The sequence below is a fragment of the Nicotiana tabacum genome, chromosome 19, assembly GCF_000715075.1.
Source record: "Nicotiana tabacum cultivar K326 chromosome 19, ASM71507v2, whole genome shotgun sequence".
Taxonomy (NCBI): Eukaryota; Viridiplantae; Streptophyta; class Magnoliopsida; order Solanales; family Solanaceae; genus Nicotiana; species Nicotiana tabacum.
Window position 1 is genome coordinate 106,083,375 of NC_134098.1, and position 20,684 is coordinate 106,104,058.

At 35.7% G+C, this 20,684-nt stretch overlaps 2 protein-coding genes across 3 annotated transcripts; both read right to left on the reverse strand.

Annotated features, from left to right (window-relative positions):
* Positions 1-1,031: 1,031 nt before the first annotated feature.
* On the reverse strand, positions 1,032-2,338 carry LOC107778261 (uncharacterized). Its single transcript, XM_016598485.2, has 2 exons — positions 2,059-2,338; positions 1,032-1,948 (listed from the first exon to the last, which is right to left on the reverse strand). The coding sequence occupies exons 1-2, from the start codon at positions 2,336-2,338 to the stop codon at positions 1,032-1,034; spliced, it is 1,197 nt and encodes a 398-aa protein (XP_016453971.2).
* An 8,764-nt stretch (positions 2,339-11,102) lies between these two features.
* LOC107778278 (CMP-sialic acid transporter 1) lies at positions 11,103-16,033 on the reverse strand. Of its 2 annotated transcripts, XM_016598508.2 has the most exons (9): positions 15,725-16,006; positions 15,300-15,383; positions 14,410-14,624; positions 14,205-14,283; positions 13,246-13,415; positions 12,821-13,007; positions 11,938-12,015; positions 11,659-11,803; positions 11,103-11,557 (listed from the first exon to the last, which is right to left on the reverse strand). In XM_016598508.2, exons 1-8 carry the CDS (start codon positions 15,773-15,775, stop codon positions 11,660-11,662), a joined length of 1,008 nt encoding a protein of 335 aa, XP_016453994.2. In that variant the 5' UTR covers positions 15,776-16,006; the 3' UTR covers positions 11,103-11,557; position 11,659. The 2 variants fall into 2 exon arrangements, with proteins under 2 accessions (XP_016453994.2, XP_016453988.2); XM_016598502.2 differs by having other exon boundaries at positions 11,103-11,803; positions 15,725-16,033.
* Positions 16,034-20,684: the final 4,651 nt, after the last annotated feature.

The following is a 20,684-nucleotide window of genomic DNA, read 5'->3' on the forward strand; positions in this document are numbered from 1 at the left end:
GATATTGTTGATGTATTCTGCTGTGCACTTCTCAATCCCTTACCATCCACTTGAATGTAGTATGAGAAGATAAAAGAAGTATTTGATATCCAGTATTTGATTCTAGTAATATGGCCTCATGGTGTAATTTAGTTGATATATATGTATGAGAAATATTGACTATATTGTTGTCTCGGGGATGTACTCCCCAAGACTGTGCTGAAGTATGTTAAGTTTCAATCAACTGAAACTAAACCGATAACCGTCCGATAATAGCTAAACCGATACCAATCCGCCCGATATCTTATCGGGTGGCTAGCGGATTAATACATTTAAAAATCGATTATCGATAAGCCAAACCGTTAAGAGTAATAACCGCCCAATCCGCCCGATAAGCAGCCCTACCTCAGATTATATGATTTATCAGAGATATTAATGCACATATGCAAAAATAAAAGATTTTAAAATTATTTATCACTTGCTCAATAATATCAATTGAAATGGATGCTAATGGAGCTGGACTTTAGATTCTCTTTTTTTTTTTTTGGACAGATAAGTTGAACTTTATCTTGTAAATTTTATATTTTAGACCAAATTTATAACCTTAAATGTTAATGATTTTGTGAACCTTTTAAATACAATTTCCCCACTGAAGTTTACATTTAAACTATGATTAGAGAGGAAAACGAAATTATGTCAATTGAATCAGGATATTATGTTGTTCCTTTTCTCTTTCGAATCCAATAAGATATGCATAAAAATTTGAAAAGGAGTTCCACAAGAATTCCAAAGGCTGATGACACCTCAATCCGTATTAGCATTCACCTAATTTAAATTTAAATTTGTGATATATCTAGGTGAGTAGTCAGAGGCGGATCCAGGATTTAGGGATTACGGGTGCCGACCTAATCGATGTGATCAACTCGAACGTCGATTCGGGACTTCGAGATATATAGACAAATAGATCAAACGAAAGAAAATATAATAACTATAACTAATTGACGCAAAGCATAAAACTTCCAACAATATTTTTAATATCATATACAATCTATTTACAATTGTCCTCGACGAGCTTTCATATTTTGAAAACGATCAATAATGACATCATTACTTACATTTGTAAATACATCACGCTCTATGTAACAAATTAAATAATTATTTAAATATTGATCACCCATGTTGTTCCTCTCTTCATTCTTTATCTGCTTCATGGATGAGAATGCTCTCTCCACAGTTGCGGTAGCAACAGGTAAAATCAGAGTTAACTTCACAAGTAAATAAACATACGAATAAGTCTTCACAAGATTTGTCTCAATCAATGCTTTTGCCAAATCATTAATTCCTTGCAAGTTGGAGAACTTGGGATTGCCAACTCGCATATGAATTATGAAAGTATCTAGTTGATAACTCAAGTCTCGAATGTGTACTTCATCAAACTCATTTGGGTAATATTTTGCTAAAGTCATTATTCTACCTTTATCAAAATTAGCAAAAGAATTGGCTGGATTCAAACTAGCCATCCCAAGAAGCAAATCGCTACTCACTACATCAAAACGGTCATTAAACTCTTGAAGTTGCACATCAATTACAGCATAAAAGATATCAACACGCAAGTGGTGTAAATAACAAATACCAGAAGACTTACGCTTCGACTTTTCAGGAAAATAGGATTCATCCGTCTTGGGAATCATAATATCATGCATATGACAAAATGAGGAAACATCATCTAGCAAAGATTCCCATCCAGTTTTTCTCATATCTTGCAATATTTTCTTTGTAATATTAATAAACACCACGACATTAACAATATCTTGATCTCTCTTTTGTAGGATCTTGTTCAACTCATTTGACATTGCCAAAACTTTCAACATCAAGTGAAGCATAAAAACAAATTTGAATATTATTATCTCACTCAAAATATATTTTGCTTGATTTCTCTCATTTGAGGTAGAACCTTCATGTTCAATCACTTCAAGCACACGAATAATAGATGAGAAAATAACAATAAAGTTATCTAATATTTTGAAATGTGATCCCTAACGAGTATCACCTGGTCTTTGGACTCATCAACTAATATACCAAAATTATCTCCATTCAAGTCTCCAATTATAGCCTTTAATATTTCTTTTGCACAAGCATTGATAATATCCTTTTGGATCATAGGGCAAGTCAAAGTATCATTTTGTGGAGCATTTTCTAATATTACTTTTCCCACATCCGGATGCTTGTCCCCATGCCATCGTAAGAATCCTAGAAAGAGGCCTTGATTTATTGAAGATTCACTTTCGTCATGGCCCCTAAAAAGCAATCCATACAACAATAGAAGTCTTGCCACATTAATTGATGCTTCTAAACGCATTCGATACTCATTTTTAAACTTCTCGGAGTGCTTATCAAAAACAACTTGAATTGATTGATGATGATTTGATAAATCTAGCATCTTCTTGAATCATTTATCATGGACACTATTAACATCACCAACATGTAAACACAATCTTTCAAGACCCTTATTCCAAGCCCTAAAACTATTTTTTGAATAGAATTCACCCGCACTTTCATGAATAAATTTATTTTTGAACAAATAACAACATAAGCAAAATGCCGCATCTTTCTTCATACTATACTCCAACCATTTAAAAAATTGACCATTGAACCAACTTGGAACAAATTGACGCATTCTTCCTCCTATTTGAGTTTTAAAAAATTGATACTTGGAAGGTTAACAAGGACCTTGTTGAATGTAATATTTTCTTACTTCATCTCGTATTCTAGGATTATAGTCAGTAATAGGTATTCTTTCTCCTGGATCGCCTTTAAGTGACCCCAAATCGAGTTCATTTATAAGATAGGAATGATTGGCATTCGCTTGGATCAAGGATTGACAACTAGGACTTGGTTGAGAATGGTCCAACCTCGTGACAAATTTATCCATCTCAATCAATTCCTATAAAATAGAAGTTCATTCCAGTGAGAAATATAGAACAATTTCTACCAGGTCATACCATCAATAAGTTTAGTTATTTTAAATTCTACAGTGAAACTATTTAAGAGGCATTTGATTTTCAAACACAACCAAAGAAATACATAACAAAAAAAATCAAAATAGTGACAATAAAGTTTAGCAAGAACACTAATATCCAACTAAATACAAAACAAAAACATAACAAGAACATATATTTGATGGGAAAAAAATAGCCACATAGGGTTAAGAAATAAACATGAGGAGGTGAGGATTGAGAAAACTTTACAATGGTGGGCGTAGTACAATGACTAGTGACTAGTGAGCAATGAATGTATGAAGCATTAAGAATCCGCAAAGGTAAAGCAAAATAAATGCTTACAGTAACAGTCTAACAGAGAAGCAAGAAGCAGAAGCATGACGTGAATGAAGGCTGAAGCAGCAAGAATTGGAGAAAGGGAAAGGGAAAAGTGGACTTGGGGAATTGGGGCATTGTTTTACCTTTAATTATAAGAGAATATTCTATAAAAAGTACTTTTATTATTATTCTATCTTATTTGTTTATACTTAAACAAACAAACAAACAGAAAAGTAAAATATTTACTATAAAATATAGAAGAGTGTGCTGTGTAGTGTACTTAATTTCCTTAAACAAACAAACAGAAAAGTAAAATATTTACTATAAAATATAGAAGAGTGTGTTGTGTAGTGTACTTAATTTCCTTAAATTGCAACTGAATGTAAGCCAAAAATTTATTTGCTCCCGCCTGAATTCGAACTCTTGCCCTCCTGAACGGAAAGGCAAACCTTTGCCACTTTTGTTCTACGGGTGGCACTTTAAATATATATCCTATTTCTTATACATATTTACATATATAGATAAAGTTTTTAGCGAAACTTGCGGGTGGCGTACCACCCCGAACCGTGTACATAGATCCGCCCCTGTGAGATTATCTAGCTATTACACCTAGATGGATACAAATAAATTGTAATCCCAAAGATATGGTTGCATTTTTCTTTCAAAATTTGGTTATCTTGTTTCAGTGGTAAATTTTTATCACCCTAAAGGAGCAGATTTTATAGCAAAGCGAAGGCCATGGTCTTTTAATGAACTTTTCACGTAGGGTGGCAAACGGGCGGGTCAAATCGAATACAAGTGGGTCGAAAATAAATAATGAGAAAACGTAAAAAATTATCCAACTCGATCCATATTTAATACGAATAAAAAACGGATTAATCGACGGATAAGATGACATTGTATAGCCGCTCTAAAAATAATAGCCAAAAAAATATATTTTTTGTGTATATATATATTTAGTATGTTATATACAGAAATTATACAAATTTTATATACTTTTTCGGCTACTAAATGCAAATAATTTTTGGTGCGGGCTAAAAGTGATAATATGTGAGAACTTGATGTCACAGGGCTGGTATGGCTGTCAAAATGGGCTTGGCCAGTCCAACCCAGCCCGCTACTTGGGTAGGGTTGGGCTAGGATTTTTTAGATCATTTAAAACTGAGGCTTATAAGTCCGGCCCAAGTCGGCCCACCGTCCCTTGAGGCTTGACCGAGGATGGGCCTGGGTCGGCCCGTGGGTCAAAAATTAATTAAATTTAAATTAATTAACTATTAAATATTTAATATTTTTAAAAAAGTTAAAATTTTAAAAAACTATTAACTATAATCCCAACTCCCCAACCCTAGATTGCTCATTTACCTTTCCATATCAAATCCCTGAATCTAAGAAAAATGAAAGAAAAGTATTAAGAAAATATTCATGTAACTTTAAAAAAGAAGAGTTAGAGATATAGAGAATTTGCATTTCAATTACGAGATTCCTTGTCAAATATCAAGCTTTTTGTATGATCTAAGCAAACAGAAGTTGTTTATATGATTAATCGACTATGTCACGAAATGTTTTAAAGGATTTAAAGAATATTTTTTTAAAAAAAAATTGAAGGGCCGGCCCGCCCTAGCCCGCGGCCCTCTTAGGGCTAGGTTGGGCTGGCCATTTTAAGGCACATTCATATAGTGGGCCGGCCCGTCCTATTGTACCAAATTTAAAAGCCCACGAGGCTTGGGTTGGGCTGGCCCGTTTTGAGGGAGAAGTGCACATTTAGCCGCTAATTAGAGATATCTTTACTCTTTAGCCACTATTTAAAATGTATTTACTCTTTAGCCACTGTTTAAAATGTATTTACTCTTTAGCAAGTGCTTAATAAATTTTTATCCGCCCGGACGAAAATACCCCTGTGCTAGACATGAGTATTGTGTAAATATTAAGGACATGGTGTCATTAACTTCATGAATGTTGTGTATCTATTAAGGACAAAGTATCATGTATTTGCACCTTCCGTTGTTAAACTTTAGGACATCATGTCCTTAACTTCATATGTGTAGTGTAAATGTAAAGGACACAATGTCCTTAACTTGTATTTGCACCTTATGTTGTTAAACTTTAGGACCACGTGTCCTTAACTTTATATGTGTAGTGTAAATATTAAGGACATAGTGTCCTTAACTTTATGAGTATTGTGTAAATATTAAGGACATGATGTCCTTAACTTCATGAATGTTGTGATATTAAGGACAAAGTATCCTGTATTTGCAACTTCCGTTGTTAAACTTTAGGACATCATGTCCTTAACTTCATATGTGCAGTGTAAATGTTAAGGACATGGCATCCTTAACTTCATCTGTGCAATGTAAATGTTAAGGACACCATGCCCTTAATATTTACACAACACTCATGAAGAAAGGGTAACAACGTCTTTTCGTATTAATTTTAATAGAATAATGACTATTTTTGCTCAGCATTAAAAATACTGAATAAAACCTAAATACAATATTAAAAAGTGGCTATCCCACGCCATTTCTATCCGTTTTGACAGATCTAAGGGCTGGTATTAAAAATCCATATCACCAATTTGAAGGGAAAAAATGTCTAGATACAATGACTAGCTCACCAACTTTAAAGCCCTTGGACGATCATGAAGTAATCTCACTTGAAAGATTTTTTTATTAGAAATGAAAGAAAAAAGATAGAAAAAGTAAAGGAAGAGAAAAATAACGGAAAATAATGATGACTATTTTACGCTCATTATTTTGTTGGGGACTGTTAAAATTGAGGGAAAGAGGCCCATATAATGGTAGAAGGTGGGGTGGGCCGTTCGGGGAGCAAGATTACTTGGTATAGGGAAATTCCACGTGCAAATTGCAACTAAAATGAGCACATCTCTATATTGAAATAATACCATCTCTTTAAGTCTTAACTACAAGATACCACATGCCATTGCTAGACCCTCACTACTCAATTACCACATTTTATATTCATATTTTTTTTTTGCAAGGAATTGTTCGGCTATCCACTTCACCTGTCAAGTCTGTAGAGGCGAACCGAGATTTAAAATTTATGAATTTAAATATGTTAACTCATTAACTGTACTTATAGCTCATCTTAGTTATGAGGTTCAATATTAAATCTTTATGCATATTTAACACATTTTCTTATTACAATTACTAAGTTTCAAACTCGTTCAAACCCGTAACTGATACCGCAGAAGTTTTACTAATTTTGTATCTGGCCTCATTGAGTAGTTTTATTAATTTTGATAATGTGAAGGAAAACACCACTCCAATGAGTATGTTTTACTAGATCGTTGAAACTAATAGATTTATCTTCAAGGAATCAATTATGTGATCCAAGATGTCAAAAATTCTGACCTTAATGTCGCGATTTCAAAGAAGTGAAACTAGTAGATCAGATTTTTAAGGATAACGGTGATAAGACTATTAAAATTTTCGCTAGTTGTTCCTCTTTGTATTAATTATTTAGTAGATGACCCTCTTTTTATTTCTATTGCAACCGATGGAACTTTTAGACTGCACTCTGTATAATGCCGAAAAATATATAAAATTTGTATATTTATATGATCAATTCTTTTTTGGATTTCAAGTTTTGTTTTCTCAAGATATACGACTCATACACAAAGATGTATGTTTTTCGTATATCGAATGTAAATAATTTCTGATGCGAACTAAAAGTAATAATACCTCAACTTTAAATACGTATCATATTCCATAGTTAGCAAGTTAACTTCCATACTAATTACTATATATGTCTCAATTTACTTGTCATTGCTCGAATATTACTAAAGGTCCAGCTTTTAGAAGGAAAAAAGTGTTTTTGAAGAGAAGCAGAAAAAAAAACATGTAGCTTCTCTCCAGAAGTACTTTTCTGAAAAATACACTTAGAAACAGTTTTTAAAAGCTTGATTAAACATTAACTACTGATCAAAAGTATTTTTCAAATTAATTAGCCAAACACAAATCGATTCTCACGAAAAATACTTTTTTAAAAAATACTTTACTTTTTAAAATTATCAAATTTTAAAAGTTTGAGCAAACAAGCTATCAGTGATTAGATTAGACCCAAGTAGGAACCCTCATGGCCCACGAAAACAGTGTGTTAGTGGAAAATGTTAGCTAGCTGTCCTGTCTACCGCATGGGCTTCAGTGTTCCTGCGGTACCATCACTAAGGTCTGGCTCATTTCCTTTATATCATCAAAAAGAGTGGAAATGACAGCATATATTCATATTTTATTATATATTTAAAGATTAGTCAATTTTGTTTAAATTTCGGGATATAATGTCTTAAAGTTTAAACCTCAAAGTTTAAATTTCAGAATATTGTGTCTTAAAGTTCGAAAATTGTGTCCAAAAGTCCGAATCTTATGTCCTAAATTTTAAATTAGTAGTTCAGAAGTGTTCTGAATTTAAAATTAACAGCTCAAAAATTCAGAATACTTAGTCCTAAAATTTGGATAAATTGGCTAATATTTAAATACATTATAAATTGTGGATATATTTTAAATAGCAGACTTAAAATTGATTAATGCTGCACTTCAAATATTCTAACGGGTTTTCACCAAATCTTTATTGCGAATTCAATTTGATGTGTTGAGTTTCATTCCTGTGTGATGTTAAAGTTTACAAAATCAACAGCAAGAGAATAACAGTAGTGGTCATGAAGGATCATAATATTACTGTTTAAATTTTAACATTTTAATCATTAAATTGTTACTAAAATTAATGTTATACTTACAAAATTTATGGTATGATAAAGGCTAAACTCTTGGGTTCTTTATAGTGAGTGGTGCATCGAAGTATCACAAATGGAATTTTTTCTTAAAGAATATCAGTATTTAAATATATCCTAGATACAACTAGAATATAAATAAATAAATTGCACATTCTTAGATATGTAAAACTAAAGACCTAGAAGATGAGGAGAAAATAAAGATAAAGGTAGTGATGATCACTGATTTTGGAGTATGAGTCTTGACTTAGGACAAAAAGTTTCTTGAAGTATCCTTTCAAGTTTAGTTTATCAAAACTTATATTGATAACGAAAAATATAAGTACTAGACATATAGAAACTAAACCATATGATCAACATATGGTTTCATATTATGAAAAATAGTTTTTAAGTAACTTTTATACACGAAAAACAAACTGCATTATTAAAAAGTTTTACACAGAGAGAAGAAGGGAATCTGCAGGTTCTTAATAGGTCCAAAGAAAAGCTCCCATGGCAAACTTTCTCTTTTGGTTAACATTTCCAGTGATAGGAAGTCCATACTGAGTAAGCAAACAGTCCAGCTTCCATTCTGGCATGCCCTCATATTCAGCTCGTGTGTATCTTGGGTAATGCAACGGCATATGAAAACCATAGCCACAGTGCTCTGTGCTGTGCTGGCTATTCGTGCCACCGCCATCGCCGCCAACGTTGGGCGGAGTTGGCCGTGCCATCGACTCCATTCCACCTCCACTCATTTTCTTAGAAACTTTATGGTGGTGTGGAGAAAAACACAGCGGTACTGGGGTATTTATAGAGGAAAGGAAAGGCAGTTTATTTTTTTCCTTTTTTCCTTTTCATATTAGTAGTTATAGTTATTTTAAGTTAGTAAATGTAGAGTACCATTGTATTCACAAGTTTTTCATAATAGTAAGTGCAAACTCAAGAAAATATTTTAAATTTTTTTCAATTTCACGTATACAATTTGAGTACTTACCAATTACAGAGCCAAAATTTTTCTTAAAGTGTGTTAAAATATAAAAAATAAACAGTAAAAAGATTGTCTAGCTATATATATAATATAACTTTAGGGGAAAGGGTGTTAAAGATGGCTCAGCTACTGCTATGTACGATTGTCTAGTTAACAGAAAATTAAAAAAAAAATAACTCGCGATACTGTGATTCAAATTATATTCGACTTCTTAGTTACTATGATGTCCGTTGCGGACTTCGGAATAAAGATACAATGTTAGGCTTCTGAAATTAAAAAGTTATGAATAATAGATAGTAGCTGGCACAGTTGAGTGTAAGGATTAGAAAAGATAATTGTCGACAAAAGATTAAATTACTGTGAATCTAACACACTTGTAACTCCTAGAATTGTTTTTAGTCAAGATGGTACACCTATCAATAGAAGATTGTCCCTTGATGGGGACATAAATTGGTTTGTTTTCTAGAGCACGTTTGTACGTTATATGTTACTCTTGGGAGCAAAATTCCAAGACAATCTTGACCAACTGGTAAAATAATAAGTTCCACTAAATAAAACCCCAGCAAAGTCAGGTTGAAATTTTCTTCTATGAAATCATGTGAAAAGGTGAAAAATAATCACGTGAAAAAGAAAACGTGTGAGTTGTAGGCTAGTTTTGGGGTAGTATTACAATTGCAATCTCAATATCTCAATGACCATATAATATGATTTTTTTCCTTCCACTATACGACAAAAATAACAGTTTCCCTTCCTTAAAAATACAAAATAAGAATTGCTAATTGTTTTCTCGCCCTCTTCTTATCTTTCTCCCCTTGTACCATAATTTTTGTATTCGAAAAAATGAATAACTAAGTTTAAATTATCAAAAGTGACAAGATGATCACTTCTAGAACCCACTGTAGTAAGATCTTATTTATCTTCTTTGCACTTAATAATCTTTCTTGACTAATTGGCTCTTAGAAATGATCAACATTAATGTTTGAAATCGATATTCAAAAGATTTTACAATCAATGATACAGTACAGGTGGGCTAACGCCTCTCATATAATTGTGTATACTGAATGGTTAGCAAGAAAACAGATGTCCTTTCAGAGGCTAGCGACCACAGAATCCACAACTAAACGTACTGCAATTAATTCATCAAAGCATTGAATTATTACCAGTTCACCAAATTGTGGTTGCTATTCGTTCAAAATACTCTATGACCGGAAGCTGAAGGCACCCTATTTTGCTATTGCTTCTGCTCTGTCTTAGAAAAAACAGAATGTCATTTTTTTCCCGAGATCTAATCCTTATTATTCCAATTATGATGTGTTAATTTAGTGAGACATGTAAGAAGAGAGACATGATAGTTCTATGATTAAAGTTATCAAATATTTTTTCGTAAGGGTTGGGCAAAACTTTACGAGACAAATAATATGGATAGAAGATGAATATTAGCTACTACTTGGAATATTTTCAAGACCACCATTGGTGGCTTCACATTGCAGGCTGCCATTTTTAATTGTCGGTCGAGGATGGTTGCGTGCATGAACTGATGTAGATACCTAATGAAACTGCTGTGACTAGCCTTTCAAAAAATAAGATGACCCATGACCACTATTAATGAACATTAGATCAATAGTAAAACTAACTTTATTTCGATGTTAAAGCACTACCGTTCTTTTCCGGTTTGCTATCAAATCAATAGGTGCAACTGTTGCATGCTGTTGCTATCAATTGAGACCACAATTTCCTCTTTACTTTTAGGTTCAATTTTCTGCGGAATTTTGTCCATTTCTGCAATTTAATTTAATACTCAAGTTGCTTGAAGCAAGTATATGGCTATGCTCGAATTTCATACGTCTAGCTAGGGCCACCCTCCCCCATGGGTAATTGGGTACATATAAAGATACAAATAAAAGACACATTACTGTTAAGCCTAATTATTTGGGATTCAAACCGAAATGATAATTCCTCAAAAATGCCCTAACAATGTAGCTCAGCTATTTAAGCCCAACAAAATTTGCAGCAATGAGACAATCTAAGAGTAATTAGCTGTCTTTCAGCATTACCAGTTACTGTAAATGACTTGTGAATATACTCATCCAGTGTCCAAAGTGCCACATACATCCATGAAAAAGAAAAATTACTAAGCTATTCTTTCATGCAATTACATGATTTTTATAGTTAAAGCACAAGATACTCTGGCACAAGAAAGATCTGTCTCTAATGCAACTTGTTAGACTCAAAGTTTAATGCACCTATACTAGCTAACTTTGGATATGAATCATAACAGAACACAAGAGAAGTTTATGTAATCCACATCCTAGTCTTTGCCTGCATTTTCTTGATTTCGCGTGCGTTTGCTAGTGACACCAGAAAAGCACAGAGCATAAAAAGGAATTGTTACTGTGGCATAAAATTTGTACTTGGTTTGGGTACAAAAGGAGAGACAAAAGATTGACAGTGCTCGTCTAACTTTGATGCACATTACCAGGCCGGTAATAAGCTCCCGTCATCAAAAAGCTTCTAATCACAACTCTTGAATCACGTCATCTTGATTTCCTGGAATCCAAGTGATGGTCATGCAGACCTTAGCTGAGGCTCAAATTTGTAAAGTGCTTTGCACAAATCAAAGAAAAAAAATTAGTGGCAGTATTTTGTACATCAGGAATCTGTTCTTCGTTCAACAGAAACTTCAGATACACTCTCAGAGGCCGGTTTTACTGTCAAAGGCAAATCCACTATCGTGCTTGGAGGAGCAAAATACATATGTAGGGACATCATGCAGATAATTATACCCAAAAAGAGCTGCAAATAGAAAAATTAAGAATAGAATAAACACTAAGGAAGAAACTGACAATGACACAGTAAAGACATGTTTATGAAATATAAGGGCGAATAACAAAAGCAATGCAAATGAGAAACAGCTTTCTGGTGCTTACTTGTACTGTTGGCTTGAAATCGAAGAGGAGCACTGATAACACCATTGTCAGGAGCATCGCCATAGAAGTGGCATACACCTTAAAAAGAATAGGTAACAATCTGATCATTCGGATAGAGGAGCAAAAGGAAGAGTAATGGAGCAATCATTCAAAAGAAAGCAAAAGAAACAAATTCCCAGTAAAAATGACATCACATAGTTATAGCTAAGCAATCATTTTGGAAAAGCTCTGAATCACCAAAATAGAAAGGTAAAACAACTGATACACACTTTATTACAGAAAATCACTAAACCTGCATATCATCAACTAGCTATCTCTATACATTTAAATAATGGCCAGTTGCACCAGAAATGACACTTCATCTCTCGTTCACTACACACTATATGCAAGCAACCATGAGTATGAATTTCATTTCCTTTTTTTCTCCTTTTCTTTTCAGCAACATTGCGCCTAGATGCATTACTTAAGTTGCTCGAACTCAGTCTTTATGGGTTTTTTTGAACAGTCCAACAGTTGTCTTTCTTCCCATAAAAACTTCCATCTCATGGAGAAACTACACGTGTCCCGCCACCACCCCCTTCTCCTTAGCCTCTCTCAATTTCTAAGCAGAGATGCCATCTGAAATAACTCATCGGCTTTCTCATCCCCAGATAATTTATTTGAGAACCGGAATCAGGAATCTAAAAATTTTTTGATGTTATATAGTAGGATTTGTAACTCTTAATGTACAAGAACATAGACAATTGCCATGAAAATCAAGGGGAATTAAAAAGAACTTTTATTGATATGTAACTACAGTTCATAACAAACTTATCAAAGGTGATCAGAATCGTTCACAAATGGAACAGAAAGCAAATGCATCTAATTCGGTAAGATAAGATACCTTTACAATATTGTCAGCATACTTCATCAACCATGAAACCATAAGGCCAGTGGTTCCAAGATTCAACACTACTAACCATGTGGTCATGTTGTATCCATTGAAAAGGCGCTGCCACCAAGGTCCTTCCTCAAACCCACTTCTAAAATCATCCATAAGAAGTCGACCCATGTTGAATATTGAACCAAATCTGAAAGTCCAATGCACTATTTAAATTAACTGACTGATTTCAAGGGCCTTTACTAATAGAATGCAATTTGATCGCATAGCAGGAGACTGAATCAGTATCTGAAGACTAACAAAATTTCTTCCTTAAAGTCACATGAAACCATCTTCTACTTTGGAGTTTTAACATATGTATGAGAGAATGAGTTCAATTGGATTCAATAACCAAACCAGTATATATCGCTTGGTCAGGAAGAACTCACGTGTATAATTGGACATTCTGCCAATACAAGCTGTCATTATTCTTCTTCATCAAGAATTCAGTATAAACACCAGCCAGTGCTGAAAGACAAGCAGAGAGTACACCAAACAAATATCCTTGAATGGGTGATGAAAAGAGTGAGTCACAAGAAGCCTCTCCACAGCCTTTCACCTGAATTGAACACCAGGCAAGTGCAGAGTAATTATTAATACTCCCTCAGTCCGATTTGACTGGACATGAGATTTTAAATTGACTTATATGCTATATTAGTAATAATAAAAGTCAATATTAAATAAATGGTTAACAGAAAACATATCAAAGTTTAAGACTTGAGTACTTGAAAGTGAAATGGAATAGGGTCAAACATTTTAAGACGTCTCAAAATGGAAAGAGTGTCACATAATTGGTATGGAGAATATCAATTTATTTCTTTGAAACGGTGACAAAAGAGGCAGTATTCTGATATCTACTTTTGTAATATATCGACATATTGAAGATAAGTCAACTGGAGTAGTCACTAGATTAAGCTTGAACTAGATGCAGACAGGCAATACTAAAAAGATCCGGTCTTTAAAATTGAATGATTGCCTGAGAAAAACAGTAGAGAGCATTAGCATATATTACAAACTACACTGGTACATCCATAATAGCATATAGAAAATCTGCAGGCAATTCACTGAGAATTTTAATCCCATAACTGAGCCAATAATCCATTATACTCGTAGCATAATTCTATATGAGCAATCACTGAGCAGTAACCATCTTTCATGATAAAGAACAGGTTATGCTTGAAATTAATATAACAGCTGGAATACAGGACTTAAATTTGGCATGCCGTTTCCAACACCATACATGATTAAGTTTCTGGTCAGGTCTCTAAAAGAAAATTTCTACACATGACATGTTTAGCGCACCCAAATCATGATGCTTAGACAATAGGCAAGCAGATTCCATAATCACCTGGCTTGTGGTTGTTCCAACAGCCAAAAGTACAATTGCCATCCACTGCAAGTTTGTAAGTTTCCTCTTCAGAAACAGCCTAAAATATGAAAGATAATTCTCTAATTTACTTACCAAGTTCAATGCAGGAAATAAGGAATTGATGCTGAATGAAAAGAAGCGAAATAAAGGTGGGAAACTAGGCAAAAAAGTCAGCACCAAGCACCTGAACAATATTCCCGTAGTAACAATCTTTAAATTGCCCATTATCTGATAAGTCGATGTATCTACATATGTCAATGTAGCAAACTGCACATTGTTGTGGATGAGATAAATGATAGATGGAATCGGGTATAAACGAACACTCTTCCAATCCATCGTCATCTTGGGAGGTGGTGAGTTTTGCATCTCTCTCCAAAGAAAGACACTAGATACTAGAAGCTGCAGGTTGACAAATGAATGAAGGAGGAAAATCTCAGAGAAAATCCTCAAATCGAGAAGTAACTATCATGCAGAAAGGACTACTACACAGCACATAGCCCCATTCAATGCCCTCTCCAAAAGTAGATATACAGTCAAACTGGATCTTCCATACATACATACACATATATATGTATGTATATATATATATATATATATATATATATATATTCTTTTTTTTTAGACAAGAGTGGGTTGCTATAGTGGTGAGCACCCTCCACTTCCAACCAAGCTCTTGTGAGTTCGAGTCACCCCAAGAGGGGACATATATATAGTTCATTTCATTAAGCTGAAGATTAAGAGAGGAACTTTCTACATCAAGTGCATCCAAAAGTGAGGTGATGGAAATCCTTGACAGCTTTTCATTCTAGTATTTTTAATGATGATAGAGCATAACGGCAAACACGACATTAAATTAGTAAATTGAAAAGGAACAAAACATGATAGTACAGCTGGTATAAGAAGAATGAGGATCCAATTTAAAGCTTCCTTTCTACTTCTGGATAAGTTTTACTTGAAAGCTATAGCAAAAAAGAGAATTCCTCAAAATCCTATTTATTCTAGTATTTTTATTTAATGATAGAACGCAATGTACCCACCCTCTTAAACAAAAAATGCTAATCTAAGAAATGATACCTTGAAAACTTCAGCTAGAAAAGGAACAGTAGCATAATCATATTTGTATCCCCCATTACTTTGAGATAACGTCGTCAAAATTCCCTGTCACAGGATGCATAATTCGAACATTAATCCATAAATCCAAAATTATCAACCTACATGTATCTAATTTTCAATTAGTCGACACTTGATATGTAATCAAACCACTAGTTATCACTTATACAATAATATGCAAACTAAAATGCGGAACGCTTACAGAAAATCTCATTAATCGGCGCAATACACTTCGTGATGAAAAGTAAACTTGATTTTACTCTTTCAAATTGTAACCTAAGCAATTTCACACTCATATTCATGAACTAATATTTTAAGTGTTAGTAGAAAACACAGATCAGATGTGAAACTTCGAGAAGCAGAAAATAGAGCGTGGAATTAGGAGAAACCTGAGAGCTGGTGAGAACGGTGAGAAGCGAAGCGACAACGTACCACCGCATATCGCCGGAGATTCGCTACCTGCCTTTTCCCGGCGAAATGTGAATCGGAAACTCTGCTCTCCGTTCTGCTTCCTCCTTTGAGGAGTTTTCTGAAATTACGAACACACTGTCGCAGTGCCACTGGGTATTTCCGAGTAAACAAGGAACTCTTTATGTGACAAGGAAAGAATTCGATCTTTGATAGAGTTTAGCACTTTATAAAATAGTTTAGAACTTTATCAGTTCGGGTGTGTGTAAGCTGTGTAAATATGATACCATCCTACTATATTAAAAATTACGAAGTCCCCTTACCTTAATATTCACATTGAATAAAATTGTAAATTTAGATAACTTTCCTAATATTTAGGACTTTAAAATTAAAATTTTGATTATTAAATATTTTCCGTATTTAAATTATGTATAAACTCCTAACTTTTAGGTTTTTTAACGTCAATCACCAAATTCATAAAGTTGTTTACCCGAAAAATGATACAGTTAGAATTTGTTCGTGGTTTCTAGACAAATGAATCGAGTTGATCCCAAAAAATAATGAATTAGTCAATTTGGATGCAAGATACTTAGCTCAAATATAGATAAAATGATAAATTTGGAGAGCCCGGGAACAGGGTTTCCGGGTACAATGATAAGACCAACAAGCTAGAGAGAGAAAAATAGTATCAAGATGTTGTGTTAGAATATATTCCTTGATGTCCAGAAAATTATCCCTTACAATGATTGTTGAGCCTATTATTTATAGCTCAATGAGTGTCATGGTTGGGCCCACCACTAATGACAATTATTGAAGTGCGATAATGGAAACCTAACGGTAAACATAAATGTCCAAATTCATGTAATGAGCCGTTACTCTTTAATGCTGTGGAATATTCTCCATTAAATGCTACCGGACGCAACATGCCTAATGCCTTTATGGACTTGCCTTTCTCGGTGACACGAGGTAGATGTGCCCGATTTTCTGTCCTCCCGGCTTTGATTCCACGCGTCCCTTTTTTTGGTGGCCACATATCGTAACATATTTTACCCAATACAGATAGTCTCTTTGCTTTTCGGTGACATAACTTTGTGTTATCGGGAAGTTGATGAGAATCTTCTTTTGGCGGGAATTACTATAATTCCTTTTGAAGGTTACTGACGGTTGATTAGACGCTTGTCCCTCCGAATTTAATTCCTAGAACACGCGTCCTCCTATGATTTAGCACGCCTTTTCCCGGTTATCAAGGTAATCGGATCCAAGTATTTTAGCGGCCCAAAATTCCATCTATACGTATCAACTCCCTTTTCCTTTGGGCCTCACCAGTCGATTGAGCTTTCAAACTACATTCATGTTCTACATCTCTTCTCTAATTTTCTCCCAACATAGAACTTTTTCTTTCTCTTCTCCAATGGCGTCTTCATCTAAACGCGTTGGTTCTTCGAAGAGCAAGATTAAGAATGAGGATTCCGTTCCTCCAACAGTAAGTTCCATAATCCCTAGAAGGCTTAGTACTTTGAAGAATTTGGAGGAGAAATTTCCCACTGATAACCCATGTACATGGACGGTTAGCAGGTACTCATCTTCCATTCGTCCTTCCTGTATCCCTACTGTGAAGGAAGACTATTGCTGCCAAGATTTGGACATCATCGCTCCTGATCCATCAGAGCGAGTGACTCTTCCCAGAGAGGGTTTCACATATTTTTATATGTACCCTTTTACTTTGGGTGCATTTTCTTTGAACGGAGAACTTGATACTGTGATAGCAGAATTTTGTCTCCTTTATCAGGTGTGTTTGGCATAAATAAGCCCTTCTGTGTGGAGGATGGTCGCCTACCTTCGGCGTCTGTGTCTGGAAACCAAAGAAGAGCTATCATTGGCTCATATGAGGAATTTGTACTCCCCCAAAGTCTTCCGCGGGGGAATGATAAATCTCTGCAAGCGTGGTCACCATGCTTTGATATCCAGCATGGATGATGACAATGACTGAGGGTGGATGGAACGGTTCATTGCAGTTGCCTCCGGTAACTTTATTCCAATAACGACTCCATCCTTTCCAGTTGCTTGGAACCGTTCTCGTAAGTTTCTTTCAATACGCTCCTCCTTCATGCTTTTTAACGCCTGTATTAATCATTTAACTCATGTATGTTATAGCGACCCGATGGGTCCCACCGGTGGTAGAAGGCTTGGACCGATAGGTTCAAAAGATCTTGGACATCACCATGCCCGAAATTCGCTTGTGGAAAAAACTGTCCATCAAATACGGGTGGAAGGCCAAAAATCATGATAACTATAGTTTGCTTTGCTTTAGTTTTTGTATATGTGGAATTTGGCTGAATCTCCTGATTTGTTTGTCAAATTAGGTCTACCACCGGGCTCAGTCGAGATCCCTGAAGAGGAAGATTTGGCCGACCCTGCTGATGCGGCGAGGCTTCTCCAGGAGGCTCTTGCTCGAACGGGTGCCTCTGGGTCTGCTCCAGGCATAAATATTTCTTCACGGAGTCCCCAGCCAGAGAACAAGCAACCAAAGAGAAGGCGTTCCTCTATGGCCAGGGAAAAAAACAAGAGGGCAAAGGTTGATGCCCCCGAATCATCCCCGATGGCGACGTTGGCCGGTCCTCCCCCCGGGCCGGTCATAGACACCGTAGTGATTGATGATGAAGAAGCTAATGATGAGGGAGCTTGACAACGATCCTTATCCTCACAACAGGATGCTCAACCTGTTGATGCAGTTACATCCGCCAAGGATGATGTCTCGACACTTTGGGGAGAGTTTGATTTGGTGAAAAATGCCAACTCCCGTTTTCGGGCCCCAGTTGTTGTGCCCGGTACTATGAGGCAGAGTACTGGGTCCTTGCCGTCCTTGGTTGGTGAGAACCCAACAACCAGTGTTGCCTTCGATGCAGATGTCTCCCGTTCTTCCCCCTTACCAGCTTTATCACCCCCCTTCTTCGCCACCATCAACTGCTACATCAATTCCATCTTCATCCACGCTTCCACCAACAATATCACCTCCATTGGCCGCACCTGACCATGCTGAAGGCGTTCCTCTCCCACAGTCCCATATTCATGGGAATTTGGGGCAAAATTATGCTGCCCCTCTGAAGATCCCCAGAGGAGGAGGAATGTTACCCTTTCGGTCTCTACCGGGTGCAACCTTCTTTCCCGACCGGTGCAGCTTGCAAATTATCTGAAGCCATTGGCTTCGGAGAATGATTGGGAAAAGATTCAAACACTCTCGGGAGAGTGTTTGTTGAATAATGCCATGCATAGTGCTGCATCGTATGTGATCACGCCCAACTATGCCTTATAAAAAGGACTAAGCGGTCGTTGCAAATATATTCCGGCTAATAAGTCCGGAGTCGAATCCCACAAGGAATTAACCTATCAAATACAGCTACTAGACTCGCACAAATTCACACAATCAATCTTCAGAAGGATTTAAGTAACAAATTGGTTTTTATTAACTAAATATTACGTAATTAAAATGTAATAATTAACAACTAACTACGAACAGGTTGTAAACAAGAATTGGAATGACCTAAGGTTGTGATTTCCCCTATTGTCGGAATCTTTTCCGCTACATTTTCTACAAGTTTGCCTAAGTTTTCTCTACCGATCATGAGCACTCTAACTGTCGTAACACTCTCCCGAGTAGTTACCACAATTACTAGACATATTCTCCCGAATTACGCTAGCTAGCATTAAGCACAGCTCACTCAGATTGCACCAAGGTTTCATTATCCCTAAACCCACCTTTAAACCTCCGTATTGATCCCTCATATACGTTTAGGAGTGATGTTGTTCAACAACTACCTAAATATTCACTCTCTCCCGAGTAATACATACTAAATAGGCACAGCTAATTGAAGGCCTTTCAATCAACCACAAGAATAATATAGTTGAACAAATAGAGAAAATACTACGGCAAATCTATATTAACATAACAAGAAAATCATCCTTCAATAGGTTTCATCAAAACCTTAGATTAGGAAGTTAGCTACTCATACTCATAGTAACAATATCCCAAATATTTTGCATAATTAAAATACAAAGTAAAGATTAAAAGATATAGAAATAATGATTCTAACTCCAAGGGGTGATTCCACCAGCTCTTCTTGCCTCTAGCTGTCCAAAAACGTGGCTGCTCAAAAACCCTCCTTCCAAGTGGTTTTTTTAGGTCTATTTATATGTGTATAAGAAACCCTAAACGTGTGGGCTGAGTCTTAGTCAAACCCGGAATGAATTAAGTCTTCAAAACTCGGATTGGACTTGGCCTCAGGCCTGGCGTCGCCAGCCTAACGCCTGGAATTTGGCTGGCCTCGCTAGGCTAAAGCCTGGTTCAGCCTGGCCTTAGGCTGGCCTCACCAGGCTAAAGCCCGGTCCAGCCTGGCCTTAGGCTGGCCTCGCCAGGCTAAAGCCTGGTCCAGCCTAGCCCTAGGATGGCCTCACCAGGCTAAAGCCTGGTCCAACCTGGCTTTTGGCTGGCCTCGCCAGGTCTCTCCTTTTCACTGTTCTCGAGCACACTTTCAACGTTTAAGTATCCATTTTGCTTTACTTTCATCTCCAATTCACCTATACATAAAATAGACTCCATTATGCACAAATAAAGTGTAATTTATCATTAAAACATGTAAAATGCAAGGCACATAATGTACAAATCTATGGAATTATAGCCACACATCAATACCCCACACTTAAACATTGCTCGTCCTCGAGCAATCAAACTACACTTATTGATACGACCTTTTTAAGCAATTCTCCTAACTCATTACACCAATAATGTTTTTAAATAGTTTAAGCACACAAGTGTGACATCCTCGCCTCAAGATTCGACTCACAAATACCATGCCTTATTCACAATTCACTTACTTACTCTGACATGAATGTCAATAACATTACCTTTTCTTTATGAATCATGTGCCCTCACCCAATCAAAGA